This window comes from Esox lucius, chromosome 9 (genome assembly GCF_011004845.1).
Source record: "Esox lucius isolate fEsoLuc1 chromosome 9, fEsoLuc1.pri, whole genome shotgun sequence".
Taxonomy (NCBI): Eukaryota; Metazoa; Chordata; class Actinopteri; order Esociformes; family Esocidae; genus Esox; species Esox lucius.
This window is the reverse complement of record NC_047577.1, coordinates 25,586,404-25,610,152: the sequence shown is the minus strand read 5'-3', so window position 1 is coordinate 25,610,152 and position 23,749 is coordinate 25,586,404. Positions and strand designations below refer to the sequence as shown.

At 42.0% G+C, this 23,749-nt stretch overlaps 1 protein-coding gene across 10 annotated transcripts in view; it reads right to left on the bottom strand.

The window, feature by feature from the left end:
* LOC105027157 (CSC1-like protein 2) overlaps window positions 1-23,749 on the bottom strand; it is a 299,336-nt gene that overhangs the window by 164,111 nt on the left and 111,476 nt on the right. For 9 of the 10 annotated variants that reach the window (XM_034294237.1, XM_034294244.1, XM_020044463.3 and 6 more), the window contains 2 exons: window positions 19,074-19,111; window positions 9,480-9,622 (listed from right to left, as the gene is read on the bottom strand). In XM_034294237.1, coding sequence (XP_034150128.1) covers window positions 9,480-9,622; window positions 19,074-19,111 — 181 coding nt within the window. The remainder of the gene's footprint in view (window positions 1-9,479; window positions 9,623-19,073; window positions 19,112-23,749) is intronic. The other variant, XM_020044468.3, reaches the window with a different exon arrangement.

Sequence of the window (23,749 nt, the reverse complement as noted above, 5' to 3'; positions counted from 1 at the left end):
ATAGAACCTTTTACATACATGGATTATAAACATACATTTACTTTATACTCAAATTATTGAGTATCCAGTCCTCTGAATGAACAACAGATGGAACACCTAAAGGCGACCATAGACCCACTGTTGCTGTCAGTTTCCTTTTGGCACTGAAACTGACCTCAATGCAGTACATTAATGATGGGTAACTGAAGAATATAATAAAACTGTTGTGGTCAATATAATGTTTTTGTAACTGCATCCTAATACAAATATTTCTGCACATCTAAATATTAATGCTACCAATCAATCAATCAATCAAATTTATTTATAAAGCCCTTTTTACAACAGCAGTTGTCACAAAGTGCTTTACAGAGACACTCGGCCTTAAACCCCAAGGAGCAAACAACTGTAGTGTTGAATTTCAGTGGCTAGGAAAAACTCCCTAAGAAGGTTGAATTTTAGGAAGAAACCTAGAGAGGACCCAGGCTCAGAGGGGTGACCAGTCCTCTTCTGGCTGTGCCGGGTGAGCTATTAAGAGTCCAATTGGAATAATAAATACATTTCTCTGGGCTAAATCCAGAGGCTGTTTGATTTTAGACTAGGTCAGAAGTATGACCAGGTGGACAAGGACAGGGACAGCAACGGGCCCCCCAAACCAGGTAATCCGCAGGTGTGGACCAGGACCTCATCTCCTCCTAAAATTTAAAACTGGAGGAGACTGAGAAAAATTTGTAGTACATCCCTCATATCCCCCAGCACAATAATATAGCAGCGTAACACCTTGGAACTGAGACGGGGGGGTCCGGTGACACTGTGGCCCTACCCGGGGAAGGCCCCGGACAGGGCCCAACAGGCAGGAAATCAATCCACCCACAAAAAATGTAGTAATAAATATTTTACTTGGGACAACCTACTAATATAGGCATATACATATTTACTTATTTCAGTCTTCCATTCGGATTACATTGGGTGGAGGACAATAACTATACATAAAATAGGCTAACTATTATATTTAAAACTCTTACACAGGTCCTTTAAGCATAGGCAACATTTAACAGAACTGTAAGGGCCGAACGAATGGGACAAGGTGCTGAATGTGCCCAAATCGATCTGAAACATACTTCTTCATTAGCAGACAGCTTATATATTTAATTTACAGTCAAAATTAAGTTACATAATCACATATTTAACATGAATGAATGTAATTATTGTTGACTATAAATCCTACATTTAAAAAATATTCACAGAAAGACTGCATGGACCTATACTGAAAGGAAAGAAATATGTCATCTTCTGTCTGAAAATACCTGAGTGATACGAGATGATTTTCCTCTGACTCGCGGAAGGTTTGTCTTTAAACTATTTGTGTGTAAAAGGCACGCATGCACTCACCTAAAGGATTATTAGGAACACCATACTAATACTGTGTTTGACCCCCTTTCGCCTTCAGAACTTCCTTCATTGATTCAACAAGGTGCTGAAAGCATTCTTTAGAAATGTTGGCCCATATAAATAGGATAGCATCTTGCAGTTGATGGAGATTTGTGGGATGCACATCTAGGGCACGAAGCTCCCGTTCCACCACATCCCAAAGATGCTCTATTGGGTTGAGATCTGGTGACTGTGGGGGCCATTTCAGTACAGTGAACTCAATGTCATGTTCAAGAAACCAATTTGAAATGATTCAAGCTTTGTGACATGGTGCATTATCCTGCTGGAAGTAGCCATCAGAAGATGGGGGACATGGTCAGAAACAATGCTCAGGTAGGCCGTGGCATTTAAACGATGCCAAACTGGCACTAAGGGGCCTAAAGTGTGCCAAGAAAACATCCCCCACACCATTACACCACCACCACCAGCCTGCACAGTGGTAACAAGGCATGATGGATCCATGTTCTCATTCTGTTTACGCCAAATTCTGACTCTACCATCTGAATGTCTCAACAGAAATCGAGACTCATCAGACCCGGCAACATTCTTCCAGGCTTCAACTGTCCAATTTTGGTGAGCTTGTGCAAATTGTAGCCTCTTTTTCCTATTTGTAGTGGAGATGAGTGGTACCCGGTGGGGTCTTCTGCTGTTGTAGCCCATCCGCCTCAAGGATGTGCGTGTTGTGGCGTCACAAATGTTTTGCTGCATACCTCGGTTGTAACGAGTGGTTATTTCAGACAAAGTTGCTCTTCTATCAGCTTGAATCAGTCGGCCCATTCTCCTCTGACCTCTAGCATCAACAAGGCATTTGCACCCACAGGACTGCCGCATACTGGATGTTTTTCCCTTTTCACACCATTCTTTGTAAACCCTAGAAATGGTTGTGCGTGAAAATCCCAGTAACTGAGCAGATTGTGAAATACTCAGACCGGCCCGTCTGGCACCAACAACCATGCCACGCTCAAAATTGCTTAAATCACCTTTCTTTCCCATTCTGACATTCAGTTTGGAGTTCAGGAGATTGTCTTAACCCGGACCACACCCTAAATGCATTGAAGCAACTGCCATGTGATTGGTTGATTAGATAATTGCATTAATGAGAAATTGAACAGGTGTTCCTAATAATCCTTTAGGTGAGTGTATATTTTTTATTTGTACGTGTAGAATCGAGATCCACAAATGTTCTTCATGTATTTGTGTGTAAAATGCAATCTGTACACATAGAATTTCAGAATTGAGATCCACAAGTTTTTTTTTATCTGTTTGTAAATCTTTATTTGTGGGATTTTAATGTGCATTCTTTGTGTTCACAGATCGCAAATTTAAGTATGGATTGTCAATGTGCTACTACAGATTTTACCTTTACACACGGTTAGTGTGTACTAACACTACTGTTGTTTGCTCCTTGGGGTTTAAGGCCAGTTGTCTCTGTAAAGCACTTTGTGACAACTGCTCTCTTCATACAGATTACACATTTACGCACGCATTGACTATCTGTACACAAATAATACTGAGACAAATCTAACCCCATAGTGGTCCGATATTCCAGGATTATGAGGAAAAATAATTAGATCCACAATATCTATTTCTCGTGACAAGACTACAGTATGATTGTGGCAGTGTGCAGGCCCTGGGACATGTTGGACAAAACCCATTGAGTCAATTAAGACTTCAAAGACCTTTTGAAGAGGGGCATTGGACTTTTCCATATGAATATAAAAATTGCCAGAAATTAGAATAGAATCTGCCATGGCTACAAGGTTAGACAATTATTCTGGAAACTCTGGAGGCATACACTTGGAGGGTCGCACAGAACTCCACCTGTTTGCCAATGGTACCCTGACTGCTGTTAGGTACGGGGATGAAATCCTCAGCCCATCGTCAGACCTTACGCTGGTGCAGTGGGCCCTGGGTTCCTCCTGGTGCAGGACAATGCCCGGCCTCATCTGGCAAGAGTATGTAGTCAGTTCCTGGATGACAAAGGGATTGATGCCATGGACCTCACATTCCCCAGACCTGAATGCCATTGAGAACCTCTGGGATGTTATGTATCGGTGCATCCGACACCACCAAGTAGCACCACAGACTGTCCAGGAGCTCACTGATGCCCTGATCTAAGTCTGCGAGTTGATGCCCCAGGACACCATCTGCCGTCTCATCAGGAGCATGCCCAGATGTTGTAAGAAGTGTATACTGGCACGTGGGGGCCATACACACTACTGACATTATAAGTTTATAAGTTTGCTATCTTTACCTGAAGGCGATAATTCTCCTTCATGTTGAAATTACAACAACTACAATGAGTAGGCATAATGGTACTTCGAATCCGGTGTTCAGGGGTGAGTAGCTACATTTTTTACATCCAAATAGAGTCCCGGTCTCATTTGTTCACCAACTTTATGTACAGGGTAATATCATGTAAATTGTTTTTTGATTGCCCAGTTCAAAGTATTTGTATGTAGTTCACATGCCTGTATTATGTACAGTTGAAAGGTAAGCTAGTGAAAAATGCATGAATCGTGCACCAACCCAGGCCACCTAGCCTATAGACTGGTCATCATTAAATGGTTTTCACATGTCATCTGACAAAGGATTTCAGGCCATTTTAACATGCTACCATTGTTAGAAAATCACCAACTTATTTGTCTTTAATTGTTAATTGAATATAAGTAGAAGTTCCAAATAATGGCCTTGCCATTTTGAGCCACTTTTGAGAACTTTTTATTGAATGTTTTATTGCACCAGTTTTCAGCAGTGCTAACATAATCACAAAAGGGTTTTCCAATGATCAGTGTCTTTTAAAATGATAAACTTGGATTAGCTAACAAACTGGCATTAGAATACAGGAGTACACCCCATTGAAAATCAGCCATTTCCAGCTACAATTGTAATTTACATAATTAACAATGTCTACACTGTATTTCTGATTTGAAAAAAAAAATCTAAGTGACCTCAAATTTTTGAACGGTAGTGTATGCATGCCGTGGCAACCACTGTGCACTTAGGTTTATCACGGGTGATTAAAGATCTCATCACACTATTTTATATCAACATGTGGGTTAGGCCTCTCTTTCTGTGTGGTGAGAGCAACATTCTCTATTGATTATTTATAAAGCACTTCTTTTAACTGCCTCCATGTATGCCTTTGTTTTGTATGTCTTGAAATGTTATTTTCATAAATATTTTTTTTTGTGTGACTAAACTGTACATGTAAACATGTTTACTCAGGGCACAGCCCTAAAGCCTTAAAAGAGATCAAGGTCTCAGTCTTTTCTTGCTTTTTTTTGTATGTTTTCATTTTTGTAATACAGTGCTCAGCTGTAAAAGAGACCTTGGTCTCAATTACATTCTCTATATAAATAAAGGTAAATAAAATAAAATAAATAGATTCAAGACAGAACCACTATGTTATAAGTTATAACTAATGTTATAACATTATATACTGGTGTCAGAAAAGATACCTAGCTAAAGTTGCGGCATTATATGTACAACAAGTTATCTGTGTCCAGGGATCGGGTTGTCTAGGCCCCCGCCTTCGACTGCCGCCCGATCCTCTCGGTAGAACCTCGGATTCAGGAGGAACAGTGTGGTTTTCGTCCAGGCCGTGGAACACTGGACCAGCTCTATACCCTCTACAGGGTGATGGAGGGTTCATGGGAGTTTGCCCAACCAATCCACATGTGTTTTGTGGATTTGGAGAAGGCATTCGACTGTGTCCCTCGCGGCATCTTGTGGAGGGTGCTTCGGGAATACGGGGTCCTGGGTCCCTTGCTAAGGGCTGTCAGGTCCCTGTACGACCGAAGCAGGAGCTTGGTCCGCATTGCCGGCAGTAAGTCAGACCTGTTCCCTGTGCATGTTGGACTCCGGCAGGGCTGCCCTTTGTCACCGGTTCTGTTCGTAATTTTTATGGACATAATTTCTAGGCGCAGCCAGGGGCCGGAGGGTGTCAGGTTTGGGGACCACACGATTTCGTCTCTGCTCTTTGCGGATGATGTTGTCGTGTTGGCCCCTTCAAGCCAGGACCTTCAGCATGCACTTGGACGGTTTACAGCCGAGTGTGAAGCGGTGGGGATGAAAATCAGTACCTCCAAATCCGAGGCCATGGTCCTCAGTCGGAAAAGGGTGGCTTGCCCACTTCAGGTTGGTGGAGAGTGTCTGCCTCAAGTGGAGGAGTTTAAGTATCTAGGGGTCCTGTTCACGAGTGAGGGAAGGAAGGAACGGGAGATTGACAGACGGATCGGTGCAGCTTCTGCAGTAATGCGGTTGATGTATCGGTCTGTCGTGGTGAAGAAAGAGCTGAGCCGCAAGGCGAAGCTCTCGATTTACCGGTCAATCTACGTTCCTACTCTCACCTATGGTCATGAGCTTTGGGTCATGACCGAAAGGACAAGATCCCGGATACAGGCGGCCGAAATGAGCTTTCTCCGCAGGGTGGCTGGGCGATCCCTTAGAGATAGGTGTGAGAAGCTCGTCACCCGGGAGGAGCTCAGAGTAGAGCCGCTGCTCCTCCACATCGAGAGGGGTCAGCTGAGGTGGCTTGGGCATCTGTTTCGGATGCCTCCGGAACGCCTTCCTGGGAGGGTGTTCCGGTCCCGTCCCACCGGGAGGAGACCCCGGGGAAGACCTAGGACACGCTGGAGGGACTATGTCTCCCGGCTGGCCTGGGAACGCCTCGGTGTCCCCCCGGAAGAGCTGGAGGAAGTGTCTGGGGAGAGGGAAGTCTGGGCATCCCTGCTTAGACTGCTGCCCCCGCGACCCGGCCCCGGATAAGCGGAAGAAGATGTATGTACAAGTTATCTGCTGGCATGATTTATTGTTTTTTCTTAAATTAATTCAGAAAGGAGGAAATGTAATAATTAAAATGTTGTGACAGCACGTTGTGGCGGTATTACTTTTGAGCTATGGAATTATCCTTTCCAAGGAAACATCAATGCACTGATGGGAGATAATGCAATTTAAGTTTTACTCAATTAAACTGTCTTTACAGTATAATGTTCAATCAACTGTTATGTCTTTACAGTATAAACATAGTTATGTGCACACAGATGCAGGCCATGGGTAATTATCTGTTATCTGTTAAATATCTGACATTTTAAATAATCTTTAAATTGTATCTTTGTATGCTAGTCAATGAAATAATGTTTTAACCAATAGAACATGATTGAATACAAACAGCTTGGGGCAGGGCTTTCTCCTACAGTGCTCCACTATGGGGGAATGATCTGCAGTTTAAAGTGAGAGACGCAGACTTATTTAGAATTGTTACAGTTTCAAGGTTTTTAGATTTTTTAAAGGAAGTCTTGCTCTGGGCTACAATGGAAGTAAAGAGGGCAATGGATATAGCGTTCAAAATTATATGATACAATTGGTTATGTAGCAATTTAATACAATTGAACAAAAATCACTAGAAGAAACAGTTCGACATCTGCAAGTATCCACATGTTGTCTCGACACACTACCATCTGACTTTTTAACTCTATAACAATGGATCTAAAGCAAATAGTTAGTTGATGGCTCTCTGCAATCAGGCATTTTCCCAACGTCTCTAAAAACAGCTGCCATTAAGCCCCTATTAAAAAAGAGAACACTGGATGCATCTATATTGAACAACTATAGACCTGTATCAAATCTCCCTTTTATAGCCAAGATAATTGAGAAGGTTCTCTTCAATCAACTGAACAATTTTGTGAACTCAAGCGGTCTCTTAGACAAATTTCAGTCAGGCTTCCAAGCTCAACACAGTACTGAAATGGCTCTGATAAAGGTTTTAAAGTATGTATGCCTGAATACTGACTCAGATAAAATAACAGTTCTGGTTCTATTAGATCTCAGTGCAGCATTTGGCAACAAAAGTAAGAGAACTAGTATTAGTAAAGAGCTGGATTCTCGGGCTCTAAAAACCAGGGACCAAGTGCGTATCTTGGTATTGTGATATACTCAGACCTCCCATTCAACAGTCATATCAAAGCAGTCACCAAAACAGCATTCTATCATCTTTAAAACATAGCCAGAATCAAGAGACTGGTGTCCCAAAAAGATCAAGGGAAGTTCAGCTATGCTTTAATCTCTAGTAGGGTTGACTACTGTAATGGCCTATTAACTGGACCCCCCAAAAAGACTGTAAAACAGCTGCAGCTGGACCAGGACCAAGAGAACAGAGCACATTACTCCAGTTCTTAAATCTTTGTACTGGCTTCCAGTCAGTTACAGAATGGATGTTAAAGTGGTGCTTTTAGTCTCTGAATGGTTTAAGCCCCAAATACATTTCTGATATGTTTGAAGTGAATAAACAGAGCAGGGCTCTTAGATCCATGAACGTAGGTCAGCTAGTAGAGTCCAAACTAAACATGGCGTAGCTGCATTTAGTAGTTATGCTGCAGACAACTGGAAAGAACTACCTGAAGGTCTTAGATGTGCCCCAAACATATGACAGAGTGCTTGAATGTAACCACACTGTTTTTAGTGGTTTTTATTCTATTTTATTATTCAATATTTTATTATTATGATGTATTTTTATATTTCTCTCTTTCTGTGATTCAATGTTTTATTATTTCGTTGTAATTCTATTACTATTTCGCTTTGTTTTACCAATAGTTTTCGGTAATGCAAGTTCTGGTGCTATCAGAGGAATAACCTCTGTATAAATATAACAGTCTGCTGATCACGGATAATGCAAGTTATTGTGCTACTGTATAGACATCAATGTAGGGTATAATCTCACATTAGGACTGATGAGTTTATCCAAACGCTGGAGCAAGAGGATTGAGATAACGAGGTGGAGGGTCCCCCTGGAGGGTGGTTAGAGAATTGTAACAATCTGATTGTTGCAGTTTTATATCTTTCTTTTCATTGTAAAGCACATCGAATTGCTTCTATTTATGAATTGTGCGTGTATAAATAAACTTGTTTGCTATGTCTCAGCCCCTAGTTTTATGCTGCGATATTATTTTGCCGGGGACTAGGGTCTGTCTGTCCTAATCTTAGCTAATAGACTACCCCCCAACATCTCAGATGTGGCAGGGTGTACTTAGCCCCCAGTCTCAGTCCATAGTTTTAACACTGCAATAATCTATGATTAAGTTTAGCCTGGTAGGGTGGTGTGTTCCCTTGGGAGGACTGTCCTCTAAACCGGACCAGGAGGAGGTCGCCTCCCAGTTACCACGCCGCCCTCAGGATGGGGAAATAATGTCCCTGTTACCTTTGGAGAAAACCTCGTAGTTATTATGCCACCCTCAGGACAGGGATATAATATGCTGAGGTATCCTTGTGAATACTAAATTTCTTGGTGTTCTGTTTGACCTTAGGAAGACATGAGCCATTGGACCACACCCCAGAACTGCCATAACTCACGACTACCAGGCAGATCGGATTGCTACCTAATTATTCCTGCAGATAGTGCCCATACCCCACCTGATTGTCCCTGTCTTGCCTACCTGGTTGTTCAGAGGACTTGGAATCTGTTTAAGGAAGTGGTCACTGCCCACTTGCATTTATTGACATGCTTGACTTCTGATCATGCAAAGACATTGATGTGGCCCAAAAGGTCAGGAACTCTAATAATCCTCAACCAGCACAGCCAAAAGGGGAATGGCCACCCCTCAGTGTGAGTTATCTCTAGGTTTCTTATTTATTTTGAGGGAGTTAGGGAGTTTTTCCTAGCCACTGTGGCTCTTTGGGGTTTCAGGCTGGGTATCTGTAAAAGCAATTTGTGACAGCTTCTGATATAAAAATTGCTTCATGAAATAAATGTGTGATTGTGAGAATGTAATGCAGGTTAATGGCATGTATGTAAGTCTTTATAAAATAATTCCCTAATTTCTATGAGTGGATTTCACCAAGGCTACTTTCCAGGTAGACAAGCAATAATAAAATGGCCAATTTGAACAATTTGTTTTGTTAAATAGATACAAATACTGTCTACATGAGGATGGTGGAAGACCTGTGTGGTGCTTAACTTCAACAGCAAAAAGCTGTTAGATGTCCATTTTTATTATCCTACATGATACATAATGAATATGACTACCTATTTGGCAATTAAAAGAAAAAAAACTTTTTTAACATGGGTCACTTACCTAAAAGGTCTCCAGAAAAGTTGATTGGCAGCACAATGCCCACAGAGAGGACACCCACCACTACCAGCAGGCCAATAATGTGGCGCTGGAAAGAGAGGTAGTGCACAGCGTCCTCGCCACACTTCTCCCGGATCTCCTCATCTCTAGGTGCGACAATGACAGGAGAAATGGGTTTTCTTATACAAAGATGTTTTGTGACCTTTTTGAGGTAGTAATAGAGGGACAGAGTACATTTTCAAAACACAGCAAAAGACCTAGTCATGATTAGTAAAGAAAAAAATCTGCAAAATGAAAATTTTTTGTACATGACAATAACAAACAATTAAACAATCAAGTATAGGAAAAGCAAAGGACAATAAAGAAAAACACGGTAACACTTTACTTGAAGGGGTGTGCATAAGAGTGACATGACATTGTCATGATACTGTCATAGGCATGACATGACACATGAAGGAATCATTCTAAACGTTTATGAATGTTGTCATTAGATATAATTCGGTTGATGATGTAATTTTTTATGCAAGGTTGACTGAGTTTGGGATGTCTTTGTTATGACAACTTTACATTAACTAAGACAAAATATCCTGCAATGTCCTTGTTATGACAACTTGACATTAACTAAGACAACATATCCAGTCAATGTATTTTTTGGGGGGCCCGTTGCTGTCCCTGTCCTTGTCCACCTGGTCATACTTCTGACCTAGTCTAAAATCAAATAGACTCTGGATTTAGCCCAGAGAAATGTATTTATTATTCCAATTGGACTCTTAATATTTCACCCGGCACAGCCAGAAGAGGACTGGTCCCCCTCTGCGCCTGGGTCCTCTCTAGGTTCTTCCTAAAATTCGACCTTCTTAGGGAGTTTTTCCTAGCCACTGAAATTCAACACTACTGTTGTTTGCTCCTTGGGGTTTAAGGCCGGGTGTCTCTGTAAAGCACTTTGTGACAACTGCTGTTGTAAAAAGGGCTTTATAAATACATTTGATTGAAGACTTGAACAAACGGTTTAACAATGATAACACTTGCCAGGTGGGCTCTCATCGCACTTGGATGCCCTCCCCCCAATGCCATTCCGGGGCGGAATTACTGGCTTGTTGTCTCTCTGTTGCACACTTGTGCAATTGGGCTGTACTCTGCTGGCAATACTCGGCTCTCTTTCAGGGGGGTTGCGGTTGGTTGGGGTCCCTTTGGTTGATGCTTGGCAATGTGGATGGATTGATTTCCTGATTGTTGAGCCCTGTCCTGGGCCTCCTCAGCCCCAAGGTCTTACGCTGCTATATTATTGTGCTGGGGGAGTTCTCCTTCTCCACTTTAAATCCCTGTAAATTCAAGGAATGCATTTTCTGTATTTTCCCTGTCTCCTGCTGTTAATCTAGGAGGACATGAGGTCTTGGCCCACACCTGAGGAGTACCAGGCTTGAAAGACCCGTTGCTGTGCCTGTCCAAAGTCCTCCTGGTTGTTTTGCAGATCAAGACGATACCTGACGATTTCAGCTGCCACTGTGCTGAGACCTCCCCCCTCCCCCGTGTTGTCCCTGTCCTTGTCCATCTGGTCATGCTTCCGACCTGAACTAAGTTCAAATAGACTCTGGACTGACATGCATTTAATTATTACAATTTGTACTCTTAATATGTTCACCCGGCACAGCCAGGAGAGGACTGGCCACCCCTCTGAGCCTGTGTCCTCTCTAGGTTTCTTCCTAAATGTAGGCCTTCTTAGGGAGTTTTTCCTAGCCACTGAAATTCAACACTACTGTTGTTTGCTTCTTGGGGTTTAACGCCGGGTGTTTTGTCAAAGCCCTTTGGCCCTCATTGATCATTCTTGCGTAGAAACGGGCGTATATGTTGGCGTAAGATTTTGCTTACACTCTTCTCACCGCCTGATTTATGAAGCTGTGCGTACCTTTAAAATCCAGGTGTACGCAATACCTACCCTTGATAAATGCCGCGGCTGAAAACGATCGTCATTAGAATAACACGCCCCTATATATTCAAGTCTCCGCTTCCCCCACGCCCTCATTTTACGCCATGGACACACGGAAGATGGCAAAAAAAGAGACATTTCTCTGACGTGGAGATTGAGAACGATCACCAGGGAGGTAGAAAGAAATAAAATTGTTTCATTTGGCAGTTTAAAAAGCGGAATAAAAGATGATGATGTGATGTGGAGTACCATTCATTCACATTAATAATTGCATGACAATTTGTAAAATTCGTCTTATTATTTTATGATATTTATTATTAATTACATTTATTGTTATTTAGAAGAAGAATGTCGTTATTATTATTTCTATTATTATTTAAAAGAAGAAGAATGTCATTTTTATTATTTTGTCAGTCTGAATTATATTTTGGTCATTAAAAGCCTTTTATTACTGAACCCAATCCGTGCGCAACTGCCGGGCCTAACCCTGAAACGTCATGTAAAGCGCACAGGCTCGCATCTGAAGGAATACATATAAATCAAATGCTTTGGTAAAGTCACACAAATTAAACATTGAAGTCCATGTTGCACAAAAAAAATAAACACTGAAGTTTGTAATTATTATGTTGTTGTTTTTTTACAGTGGGTCATAATATATCATATCTTTTAGTTTGTCAGTGCGTTAGGATTTATTTTTCTGCGCATTTCCGCACTAACTCAAAACGTGCGTACACCACCTCCTGAGCTGGCGTAGGATTTGAGAGTGCCGTACGCCAACGTCCATATTGATAAATCTCAAAGTCACCGTGGTTTTTGGTGTACGCCAGGTGTACGCTGGAAATTTGGTGTACGCACTTTTGATAAATGAGGGCCTTTGTGACTGCTGATGTAAAAAGGTCTTTATAAATACATTTGATTGATTGATTATAAGTGGTTAACAAATGCATTGAATAACAGAGTGTAGTGTCATTTGTTCATGTTGACACAGGACATAAGCTCATGTTGTTTTTTGCAAAAACACAGTTTGTACTGTAATTCTTTAAGGCTGATACAGGATATCCATTCATGTACAGTACCTAGTTCTTTGCATGAACAATATCCAAAGTAATATAAACTATTCGTAATATAATCATATTGAAAACATTATTTATAAAGTAGGCTAGATAGTGATTGTAAATGGCCATTGAACTGAATTTGGACAAAATGTTAAATAACTTTTTTATTTATTTATATTTTGGTTGACAAATAATTTAATTGAATAATTAATGTGGACACTGTATTCTTATTTATTTTACAAGAGTGTTTAGATTTTCTACTTCCCACACCTTTATTTGAAATCTGTGAAAGTGCAGCGGTAGCGTGTATGCGGGCGCCCTTTTTTCTACGAGCAGTGTCCTGATTAACGTTACCTGAGGATACATTTATGTTGCGGTTACACGCGGTGGCAAATGTAAAAAAAGGGTTATTTATAACTCCTTAGCTCCTGGCTGATGAAGGGCACAAGGTACATTTGTAACTTTATTCGTTGTGGTAAACTTTTAAGTGTTCGTTTATCAATTTACTCAAAGGTTGTTAGCTAGCGTTTAGTGTGTCGTTAGCATAGGTTACGAATATCGGCAATGCCAATTTATTTTCCTAATGTTGTTATACATAGTGTGTGTAAGTATTTACATGCAATAAGTATGTCTGATGTTTGTCTGTTTATTCATACAGCTCTTACAGTGTTTTATGGAAATTAAATACTTTTAAAACATCAGTTCAAGAGAGTGAATCGCATCTGTTCAGCCAGGAATGCTACAGTGATAGTTTAACAAATTACCTTCAAGTTAACACAAACAGAACTCCTGGCTGACTCCTGGCTGAGCAAGTTAGCTAAGTGCTACCCGGAACTGACAAACACTTCCCTGGAGCTAGCATACAGCAAACTTGAGCCAGGTAATAACCAACCGAACCAGCTAACAACAAGGAACTAGTTAATTGCTAACCCTTACAGTGCAACGATCGCAAAGTTATATTATATTATATGAATCCTAGGGATATTGTCAGGAGTGTTGTTTTAGAAAAAAACTATTCAAATTTGTAGGCCAAACATAGTAAGTTTATTTCAATATAAAAGTGTCAATAAAAATTCTACATCAAATGCGACCATACATTTTGTATGCGTCACACCTATTTGAAGATGCAAGTAGCCAGTCTACCTTTTAATTATGGTTACCGCACTGTAAACATATCAATAAAATGGATTATGGATATTATCTCTTGAATAATATATATTGCTTAGCCTATTGTTCATGCAAACCACTAGTTTGCATCCTGCATCAACATTCACAAAATTACAATACAAATTATCTTCCTGCAAAAAACATTTATATTAACTTGACTTGTTTTTTCAAATCATGGAAAAATCTGCCCAAGACACCATTATAATGGCGTATAGCTAATCAGTGGTGCCACTCCATCATTTTGAGGTGAATCTTCAGTGACTCATGAGTGCAATTACCTATATGACTCCATATGTTCAATGTATTTCTGCCATGCACGCTCAATATGCTGAGTATGAGCACCAGTCATAAAAGTTCATTTATGGCAGACAGAATACTGGCTAAATCGTTTCTTCAAGTTTGATAATTAGGCCCATGTTTATGACAGGTTATGTTGTCATGGTTACTGTCATGTTGTCATAAAAAAGACACTGACAGGTTATTTTGTCTCAGTTAAACAACTTGACATTAACTGAGACAAAATATCCTGTCAATGTCAACCTTGCATAAAAAATGACATAATCAACCGAATGACACCTAATGACAACTTCATAAACATTGATGTCATGGTTATGACAGTATCATGACAGTGTCATGTCACTCTTATGCACACCCCTTTAAGTAAAGTGTTACCAAAAACACAATCATAAAAATAACCACATTAAGACGTCTACCAACAATCTGAATTGTTTTAAAGGCACCAATGGGTTGAACTGTTGGCTAATTCTGAGATTGTTCTAAATTAATAAAAACAAAAATATTAACCTAAATCTGGATTAGGGAATTAGTAATGTGTTAATTTGATAATGTAAGTAAATGTAATGTAAATTCTGTGTTTAAGACCAAGAATGACAGCATACCTTCTCATTGAGAATGTAGTGAATAGTGCAAAACCTGTGAACCATTATAAAAACATTTAAATGAAGTGTAATGTAGTCACCATCACACTGCAATAATGAATAATAAAGAGGATTATGCATAGCATAATCTGTGATGATGACCAGTAGTCTAAACCTGCCTGAAAGTGGCCTCCCACCCAACAATAAACCGTGCCAAAATATTTGCTCAATCGTTTGTGCTCCATTTGTGCTGGTTTGGGCCGTTAAGATTTACGTTTGTGCTACTATCATTTTATATATATTAAATAATAATAATTTTATAGGTTATTCTGAGGTCCCTCAGCCACCCTAAATCCTCCAAAATCAACCAAAATAGTGTTCTTCCTTTGTGCTAGTTTGTGGCTTTAAAATGTTCGTTTGTGCTGCTTCTGTATTTTATATATTAGACAATACATTTTTGGTGATAGGCTCAATCGTTTATGCTTCGTTTGTGCTGTTTTGGGCCGTAACATTTTCTATTTGTGTCTGCCACCTTAACGTGGTGGAGGGGTTGGAGTATCCGAGTGAAACTAGGAGCTATGTTGTCTGGGGCTATATGCCCCTGGTAGGGTCTCCAAAGGCAAACAGGTCCTAGGCGACGGGTCAGACTAAGAGCGGTTCAAAACCCCCTTAATGATGAGCAAAATGTTTAGTTCCGTGACGTCGCCCGGTATGGCGCAGCCGGGGCCCCACCTTGGAGCCAGGCCCAGGGTTGGGGCCCGGCCGGGCTCAGCCCGAAGGAGCGACGTGGGGCCGCCTTCCCGTGGGCTCACCACGCACAGGAGGGACCATAAGGGTTGGTGCGGAGGGGATTGGGAGGCAGTCGAAGGCGGGGGCCTAGACAACCCGAACCCTGGACACGGAAACTAGCTATAGGGACATGGAACGTCACCTCGCTGGCGGGGAAGGAGCCTGAGATTGTGCGTGAGGTTGAGAGGTTCCGACTAGAGATAGTTGGGATCACCTCTACGCACGGCTTGGGCTCTGGAACCACAATCCTTGAGAGAGGATGGACTCTTCACCACTCTGGAGTTGCCCATGGTGAGAGGCGGCGGGCTGGTGTGGGTTTGCTTATAGCTCCCCAGCTCTGCCGTGTTATGGAAATTTTGAACTAAGGTACATTTGAGAAATGTCTGTCTTTCTATTGGCTGGTATGTAAATCATTAATTTGATTGTGACACACATGTCTGTATAATATCAGAGGATTATTAGGTATTTGGGCCCATGTCCTCCTGCCTAGACAAAGAAGGGTGTCAGTCCTTTCTGTTCCTTAGGAATGTAGGAGAGAGGGATCTGGTATATGTCCTAGGGGGCATTCTTGATTGGTAACAGTAGATTATAGGGTTAATCATCTGCCGACCTGTAGGTTGTCTAGATGCTTTAAGTTGCCCTCAAGGGTTGAGAAAGTTAAGAAGATGGGGGAAGACAACATGTCCCTTATGTCAAGCCCAGGACATGTGATAGAACAAAGGGGATGTGTTTGATTGACATGAGACTGATGGGCAACAACTTACCACACCCCTTTTTCTATGTAATAAATACGGATTGTTCATGTATGGAGTTAGAGACTCCTCGGATGATTATGTCTGTAAGCGTTTGACGCGTCTCTCATATTTGCATAATAGTTAATAAAACTGTTAGAATGTGCCAAGAGAACTTTGTCTCTGTTTCTTACTCCTTTAAGAGTGTCGATACATGGAATTTCCATCACAGCCGCCATGTGTTGGAGTTTACCCCGGTGAATGAGAGGGTCGTTTCCCTGCGCCTACGGGTCGGAGATAGGTCTCTCACTGTTGTTTGTGCCTACGTGCGGAACGGCAATGCAGAGTACCCGACCTTCTTGGAGTCTCTGGGAGGGGTGCTGGAAAGTGTTCCGACTGGGGACTCTATCGTTCTACTGGGGGACTTCAACGCCCACGTGGGCAACGACAGTGACACCTGGAGGGGCGTGTTTGGGAGGAACGGCCCCCCTGATCTGAACCCGAGTGGTGTTCAGTTATTGGACTTCTGTGCTAGTCACAGTTTGTCCATAAAGAACACCATGTTCATGCATAAGGGTGTCCATCAGTGCACGTGGCACCAGGACACCCTAGGCCGCAGGTCGATGATCGACTTTGTTGTCGTCTCACCTGTGGCCGTATGTCTTGGACACTCGGGTGAGGAGAGGGGCGGAGCTGTCAACTGATCACCACCTGGTGGTGAGTTGGATCCGATGGCGGGGGAGGAAGCTGGACAGACTCGGCAGGCCCAAGCGTACTGTAAGGGTCTGCTGGGAACGTCCGAGTGGACCATGTTCTCCACCGCCATTGTCGAAGCGGCCGCTCGGAGCTGTGGCCGTAAGGTCTCCGGTGCCTGTCGAGGCGGCAATCCCCGAACCCGGTGGTGGACACAGGAAGTAAGGGATGCCGTCAAGCTGAAGAAGGAGTCCTATCAGGCCTGGTTGGCTTGTGGGACTCCTGAGGCAGCGGACGGGTACCGACAGGCCAAGCGGACTGCAGCCCGGGTGGTTGTGGAGGCAAAAACTCGGGCCTGGGAGGAGTTCGGTGAGGCCATGTAGAAGGATTATCGGCTGGCCTCGAAGAGATTCTGGCAAACCATCCGGCGCCTCAGGAGAGGGAAACAGTGCCCTACCAACGCTGTTTACAGTAGAGGTGGGCAGCTGTTGACCTCAACTGGGGATGTCGTCGAGCGGTGGAAGGAGTACTTCCAGGATCTCCTCAATCCCGCCGTCACGTCTTCCATTGAGGAAGCAGAGGATGAGGGCTCTGAGGTGGACTCGTCCATCACCCGGGCTGAAGTCACAGAAGTGGTCAAGAAACTCCTCAGAGGCAAGGCACCGGGGGTGGATGAGATCCGCCCTGAGTACCTCAAGTCTCTGGATGTTGTGGGGCTGTCTTGGTTGACACGCCTGTGCAACATCGCGTGGTGGTCGGGACAGTGCCTCTGGGATGGGGGACCGGAGGGTGTGTTCCAACTATAGGCGGATCACACTTCTCAGCCTCCCCGGGAAAGTCTATGCCAGGGTTCTGGAGGGGAGAATAGTAGAGCCGGTAGTAGAACCTCGGATTCAGGAGGAACAGTGTGGTTTTCGTCCAGGCCGTGGAACACTGGACCAGCGCTATACCCTCTACGGGGTGTTGGAGGGTTCATGGGAGTTTGCCCAGAGAGGAGAGGCACATAATCCACATTGCTTGAAGTCCAGTGTAAAGTTTCCACAGTCAGTGATAGTTTGGGATGCCATGTCATCTGCTGTTGTTGGTCCACTGTGGTTTCTGAGGTCCAAGGTCAACGCTGCCATCTACCAGGAAGTTTTAGAGCACTTCATGCTTCCTGCTGCTGACCAACTTTATGGAGATACAAATTTCATTTTCCAACAGGAATTGGCACCTGCACACAGTGCCAAAGCTACCAGTACCTGGTTTAAGGACCATGGTATCCCTGTTCTTAATTGGCCAGCAAACACGTCTGACCTTAACCCTATAGAAAATCTATGGGGTATTGTGAAGAGGAAGATGCGATACGCCAGACCCAACAATGCAGAAAAGCTGAAGGCCACTATCAGAGCAACCTGGGCTCTCATAACACCTGAGCAGTGCCACAGACTGATCGACTCCATGCCACGCCGCATTGCTGCAGTAATTCAGGCAAAAGGAACCCCAACTAAGTATTGAGTGCTGTACATGCTCATACTTTTCATGTTTATACTTTTCAGTTGGCCAACATTTCTAGAAATCCTTTTTTTGTATTGGCCTTAAGAAATATTCAAATTTGGGATTTTCATTCGTTGTCAGTTATAATCATCACAATTAAAATAAATAAACATTTGAAATATATCAGTCTGTGTGTAATTAATGAATATAATATACAAGTTTCACTTTTTGAATGGAATTACTGAAATAAATCAACTTTTTGATGATATTCTAATTTTATGACCAGCACCTGTAGTTTGTTGTATCATGTCAGGGCGATTTTTTGGTTTCCAAAAATTGGCTAGGAGTGTGGGAATGAGATTTGCTTCCAAAAACATCTCTATTATGTCAGAATCTGTACTGATTGCCTAGTGAGGCCTCCCCTGTAGTGATTAATCAGAGTAACTTTAAATGAAGGCAGGTGTGTAATGACTTCTATTTAACATGAGTTTGAATGTGATTGGTTAATTCTGAACACAGCCACATCCCCTGTTATGAGAGGGTGTGCACACTTATGCAACCAGGTTATTGTAAGGTTTATATTTTTCATTTTGCCCCCTTGAAGATTTCAGTTAGTTTTTGTTCACATTATAGGTCACATTAAAAGTGGAAAAGGTTCTGACATGATTTATCTTTGTCTTATTCTTGTACATCACAAAAACCTGGCATTTTCACAAGGGTGTGTATACTTTTTATATCCACTATAGTAAATTAAGATTTCTTGGCAGTAAAACATCCAATATTTATTTATGAATGTTTGATGAACATGACCTCTAGCTTTTTCCAAAACAAGTATATACATAGAATGTTGTTAACCAAAAAACTTTGATAGACACACTTACTTTATTCTAAAGATGGCAGTTAGCCAGGAACAGAAGCCCTGCAGTGCAGAAATGCACAATTAAAATCATGCATGTTATTCAAATGTTTCAGAAAAACTGTACACTTGCAAGTAGTATAATAAAAACAGGTTAACAGAAATAACATTGAAACATTCCACACAATCAAATTATCTGACTGTTGTGAGGTGTGATTAAGTGGTTGAGTTATTATTTTAGACTAAGGCCCCAATTCAATGGATTGCAGAAAAATATATGGAAAAACACAATGCTGGTTTATATTATGTTGTATAAGAGATTCTCAAAATCAAACCATTCTCATATTCAACCATTCTCAAAATCAACATAGCAATATTTTCATTCTATTTCAATAGATATTATAATGAAACCTTATTCAAAACACAGTGAAAACGTTTTTATCTTCAGTGTATTCAATTTGGGTATGTCAACATGGTATTAAAGAGGGTAATACGAACAAGATCTGGCTATATGGGTGACACTATTGTGATGTCAGTGTTAGTGAACAGACCAAGAGTGTGGAAGAACAGCCTCAGCCTAATCAGCTAAGATTAAAAGGTTAGCAGGTTGAATGAGATAATGTGGACCTGAATTGACCAGCAAGACAATGACAGTGCAATGTTTGTCTCAGGAAAATGGTATGGAGATGTATGGCATATTTCTTTAGGTTTAGCGTTCATTTCTGTAATACAGTTCCAGGTTCCATTTATATGTGAGTGTCTGTCCTCATACTTGGTTATTTTAGGGATGCTTCTTCCAATTATTACCATACGGTAATTTTCAACAATGAAGGGGCCACTCCGGGTTGCTGGCCTTTTTTTCCAATCTTCCTCTGTCCAGTGTCTGTATTCTTTCGCCCATCTTAATCTTTTTATATTGGCCAGTTTGATATATGTCTTTTTTTTATCCCAGAATCGCCTCCACACTGTTGACGTTGAGACTTGTGCTTTGTGGGTAATATTTAATAAAGCCTCACACTCCTCTTTCTATTCTGGTCAGAGCCAGTTTGCTCTGTTCTGTGAAGGGAGTAGTACACAATGTTGTACGTGATCTTTATTTTTGTCAATTTCTCACATGGAATTGCCTTCATTTCTCAGAACAGGAATGGACTGATGACCTTCAGAAGAAAGGTCATAATTTTTTTTCTGGCCATATTGAGCCTGTAATCAAACCCACAATTGCTGAGGAGTCAGATACTGAACTAGTCTAAAGAAAACCAGTTTTATTGCTTCTTTAGTCTTCACAAAGGTTTTCAGCAGTGCTAACATAACTGCAAAAGGGTTTTCTCATTATCACATAGCCTGTAAAAACCTGAATTAGCAAACACAACGTGCCATTGGAAAATAGGACTGATGGTTGCAAATAATGGGCCTCTGTACCATTTCCAGCTACATACGTAATTTACATTATCAATGTCTACACTGTATTTCGGGTCAATTTGATGATATTTTAATGGACAAAATAATAGCTTTTCTAAAAACAAGGACATGTCCAAGTGATCCCAAACTTTTGAATGGTAGTGTAGATAATATCCCCATAATCTAAAACAGACTTAAAAGTAGCCTGAACAGTTTGTCTTCTATTTACAAAGAACAGACAAGCCCTATAACATGTTTTTCTTTTAGAAAGCCGATCATCTAACCATACCCCTAAGTAGATAGAGACCTGAGGGGTGTATACAGTGGATATAAAAAGTCTACACATCCCTGTGAAAATGGCAGATTTTTGTGATGTAAAAGAATGAGACAAAGATAGATCATGTCAGAAATTTTTCCACTTTTAGTGTGACCTATAATATGAACAATTCAAGTGAAAACTGAAATCTTCGAGGGAGAAAAATGAAAAATAAAAACCTTACAATAACCTGGTTGCATAAGTTTGCAAACCCTCTTATAACTGGGGATGTGGCCATGTTCAGAATTAACCAATCACATTCAAACTCATGGTAAATAGAAGTCATTACACAACTGCCATCATTTAAAGTGACTCTGATTAATCACAAATGAAGTTCAGCTTCCAAAGCATCACAGGGATCTCATTGTTGAAACATATCAGTCAAGAGATGGGTACAAAATTATTTCCAAAGTATAACATACACCATGGAACACAATGAAGCCAGTCATCATCAAGTGGAGAAAATATGGCACAACAGAGACATTTAACCAAGAACTGGATGTCTCTCCACAACTGATGAAAAGACGAGAAGAAAACTGGTCAGGGGGGCTTCCAAGAGGCTTACAGCAACATTAAAGGAACAGCAAGAATTTCGGGCAAGTACTGGCTGTGTGCTACATGTGACAACAATCTCCTGTATTCTTCATATGGATGAGCTATGGGGTAGGGTGGCAAGACAGAAGCCTTTTCTTACAAAGAAAAATATCCAAGCCAGGCGGAAGTTTGCAAAAACAAACATCAAGTCTCCCAAAAGCATGTGGAAAAATGTGTTATGGTCTGATGAAACCAAGGTTGAACTTTTTGGCCATAATTCCAAAAGGTATATTTGGCGCAAAAACAACATTGCACAACACCCAAAGAACACTATACCCACAGTGGAGCATGTTGGTGGCAGCATCATGTTTTGGGGCTGTTTTTCTTCGACTGGAACCGGGGCCTTAGTCAGGGTGGAAGGAATTATGAACATTTCCAAATACCAGGCAATTTTGGCACAAAACCTTCAGGCGTCCGTTAGAAAGCTGAAGATGAAGTGGAAGTTCTCCTTTCAGCACAACAACGACCCAAAGCACACATCCAAATCCACAAAAGCATGGCTTCACCAGAAGAACTTTATCGTTTTGGAATGGCCCAGCCAGAGCCCAGACCTGAGTCCAATTGAACATCTGTGGGGTGATCTGAAGATGGCTGTGGGCAGGAGATTTGGAGCGCTTTTGCAAAGAAGAGTGGGCAAATATTGCCACGTCAAGATTTGCCATGCTAATAGACTCCTGCCCAAAAAGATAAAATGTAATAAAAGGTGCTTCAAGAAAGTATTAGTTTAAGGGTGTGCACACTTATGCAACCAGGTTATTGTTAGTTTTTAATTTTTTCCCCCTCAAAGATTTCAGTTTTTTTATTGAATTGTTCACGTTATAGGTCACATTAAAGGTGGAAAAAGTTCTGGCATTTTAACAGGGGTGTGTAGACTTTTTATATCCACTGTATATACCATAAGAATGTGTAATTTTAATCCTATAGTGTACATTTTTAACCTTAAAAGAACCATAGAAAAAGTTTGAGTAAATCATTGATATGGTTTCATATTGGTATTTAATATTGTATTCTGAACTGTTTAACAATGTCTAATAAAACATAAAAGTAGCAATATTGTTGAATCAAGATACAAATAGAATTATTAAAATTTTGGGAATCGTGTCTGCACTTAGGCATCGTTATAATATCGTAGCACAAGGTCACATGCAATTCCCAGCTCTATAAAGTAGATTAACGTTTAGTTTAAAACAACGTTGCGAGCATCATGACATTATGAAATATACTTTCACTCACGGCAACGTTGTCATTAGCTAGCAAATTCCATTAAGAATTCCATCAATGCTAATAATAGCTAGCTTAGATTTAGTGAACTCCCTTCAATATTAACTGCCTAGTTAATGTTATACTGCAAAATCAACTTGATCAAAATTGCAGTATGTTAAAAGATCCATCCATCCATCTTCTCCCGCTTATCCGGGGCCGGGTCGCGGGGGCAGCAGTCTAAGCAGGGATGCCCAGACTTCCCTCTCCCCAGACACTTCCTCTAGCTCTTCCGGGGGGACACCGAGGCGTTCCCAGGCCAGCCGGGAGACATAGTCCCTCCAGCGTGTCCTAGGTCTTCCCCGGGGTCTCCTCCCGGTGGGACGGGACCGGAACACCTTCCCAGGAAGGCGTTCCGGAGGCATCCGAAAAAGATGCCCAAGCCACCTCAGCTGACCCCTCTCGATGTGGAGGAGCAGTGGCTCTACTCTGAGCTCCTCCCGGGTGACCGAGCTTCTCACCCTATCTCTAAGGGATCGCCCAGCCACCCTGCGGAGAAAACTCATTTCGGCCGCCTGTATCCGGGATCTTGTCCTTTCGGTCATGACCCAAAGCTCATGACCATAGGTGAGAGTAGGAACGTAGATTGACCGGTAAATCGAGAGCTTCGCCTTGCGGCTCAGCTCTTTCTTCACCACGACAGACCGATACATCGACTGCATTACTGCAGAAGCTGCACCGATCCGTCTGTCAATCTCCCGTTCCATCCTTCCCTCACTCGTGAACAAGACCCCTAGATACTTAAACTCCTCCACTTGAGGCAGGCACTCTCCACCAACCTGAAGTGGGCAAGCCACCCTTTTCCGACTGAGGACCATGGCCTCGGATTTGGAGGTACTGATTTTCATCCCCACCGCTTCACACTCGGCTGCAAACCGTCCCAGTGCATGCTGAAGGTCCTGGTTAGAAGGGGCCAACACGACAACATCATCTGCAAAGAGCAGAGACGAAATCGTGTGGTCCCCAAACCTGACACCCTCCGGCCCCTGGCTGCGCCTAGAAATTCTGTCCATAAAAATTACAAACAGAACCGGTGACAAAGGGCAGCCCTGCCGGAGTCCAACATGCACTGGGAACAAGTCTGACTTACTGCCGGCAATGCGGACCAAGCTCCTGCTTCGGTTGTATAGGGA